Source organism: Elephantulus edwardii, unplaced genomic scaffold (assembly GCF_000299155.1).
Source record: "Elephantulus edwardii isolate Elephantulus edwardi_28Jun2011 unplaced genomic scaffold, EleEdw1.0 scaffold00003, whole genome shotgun sequence".
NCBI classification, from domain to species: domain Eukaryota; kingdom Metazoa; phylum Chordata; class Mammalia; order Macroscelidea; family Macroscelididae; genus Elephantulus; species Elephantulus edwardii.
Genome location: NW_006399753.1, coordinates 39,073,584 through 39,075,361, shown reverse-complemented (window position 1 = coordinate 39,075,361; position 1,778 = coordinate 39,073,584). Strand labels below are relative to the sequence as shown.

General features: G+C 33.9%; 1 protein-coding gene across 1 annotated transcript in view; it reads left to right on the top strand.

Moving 5' to 3' along the window:
• The window catches only part of NALCN (sodium leak channel, non-selective), a 600,265-nt gene that overhangs the window by 358,711 nt on the left and 239,776 nt on the right, over window positions 1–1,778 (top strand). The window contains exon 14 of the mRNA XM_006879390.1: window positions 1,173–1,310. Within this exon, the coding sequence (XP_006879452.1) occupies window positions 1,173–1,310 (138 nt within the window). The remainder of the gene's footprint in view (window positions 1–1,172; window positions 1,311–1,778) is intronic.

Below are 1,778 nucleotides of genomic sequence, written 5' to 3'. Positions count from 1 at the left end.
ACGCACCTTAGTCTCCAGAGAGACACCATTGATCTTCAGTACTTTGGAGAGGTCCCTAACAGCAGACTTTCCCATGGCAATATGTCTTTTAATTTCCTGGTTACTGGTGCCAAGAGTGTTGTCTGTGGAGCCAAGCAAACTAAAGCTGTGAACAAGCTCAATCTCTTCACCATCCTTCCTGATGCTGCCACTTGGTCCATTGGTGAGAATCTTTGTCTTCTTGACATTGAGCCTCAATCCATATTGCAGACTGCAGGGTCTAAATAATAATAGAGTCCCTTTTGTCTCTAAGATCCTATCAGAATAACAGGACTCTTTTTCTTGAGTTAGTCCATCTTTGTATTTTCTTGGGCTTTATTTCCTCAAGTCCCAACACCTGAAAATTCAACCTTTGTGTTTATTGTACTGTAGCCTATAGAGTCATTTTTAGAAGATTCACTAGATTCCAGGGACTAGATCTCCTGTCATTATCATAATGATGGGCATATTGATCATAAATTGATATGTATAATATATATCAAAAAATTAAAAAATGCAATCATTTAACTTATCAATGATGAGCCTTTTGAGTTGGCTGACTAGTGTTGAAAAAAATGTGATTGTTCTTATTAAGTTGCTTGTCACAGCAATGTCATTTTATAAGAGCCATATTTTAAATATAATGTAGTTTGATAAATAGGTACTATAACAATGACATGAAGGTTACTTTTATTTTATATGCCTTTAGACAATGAAATGTAATTTATTTTAAAAACAAGTTGCTCTAATAGACAAATATGTACAGCAATTTATTAGAAATATTGAGCTATTATTGTTTTGCTTAAAATATTTTTCAAAGACAAATAGGCAAATATGTTTTCTTTAATTTGCTCAGTGTTACTTACCACCAACAAAACTAATTTTAACTCAGTGTCATTATTTTACTTTTCCATATTGAATAGTTAGATATCAGGCATCTAGAGTCTTTGTTCTTAGCCATTCCCTATTTGTTGAATGAAAACTGTGTTCTCCAGGTCAATCTGATGATAATCTTTAATCTGAAGACCAAAGTCCTCATTTATATTATGAGACACACTAGCAAATATACTCTAAGCTGGAAATGCCATATACTCATTTGAAATTTAAATGAGGTCTAAATCTGTTATTTAATACCTCATTTTTTCCCTCTATAGGCATTTATGTCCATGTTCCAGATCCTTACCCAGGAAGGATGGGTAGACGTAATGGACCAAACTCTGAATGCGGTGGGACACATGTGGGCTCCTGTTGTTGCCATCTATTTCATTCTCTATCATCTCTTTGCCACTCTGGTGAGTTTAGTGTTTATGTTCAATTTTATAATTTATAATGGTGCAAGTATCAGAACACAATATGGTCTATTGTCAATTAGAACTAGAAGAAAAAAAGGAGAATAGTTCAACTGGGTGAAAGCATTCCCAACACCCTTTGCAGTTTTAAATTTTGGGGATCAGAAAACTATATGAGGACTACAGATCTGTTAAGTGAGACATTTTAATTCATCTAATACAAGTGTTTCCACAAGAGAACAACAAAACAAAGCTCAAGTTTCACATCCCCATACCAGTTTAACCATCCTTAGGCATTCACACTCACTATGATCTAAGAATTCAACCAGAACTTATATATATATATCACATAGAGACACTCTTCACTTTTACTCTATCTTCTTCACAGCTGTAATTAAACTGAAGACAGAAGCTGGAGACCTGAATTCAACCAGAACATTATATATATATATATATCACACACATATACAT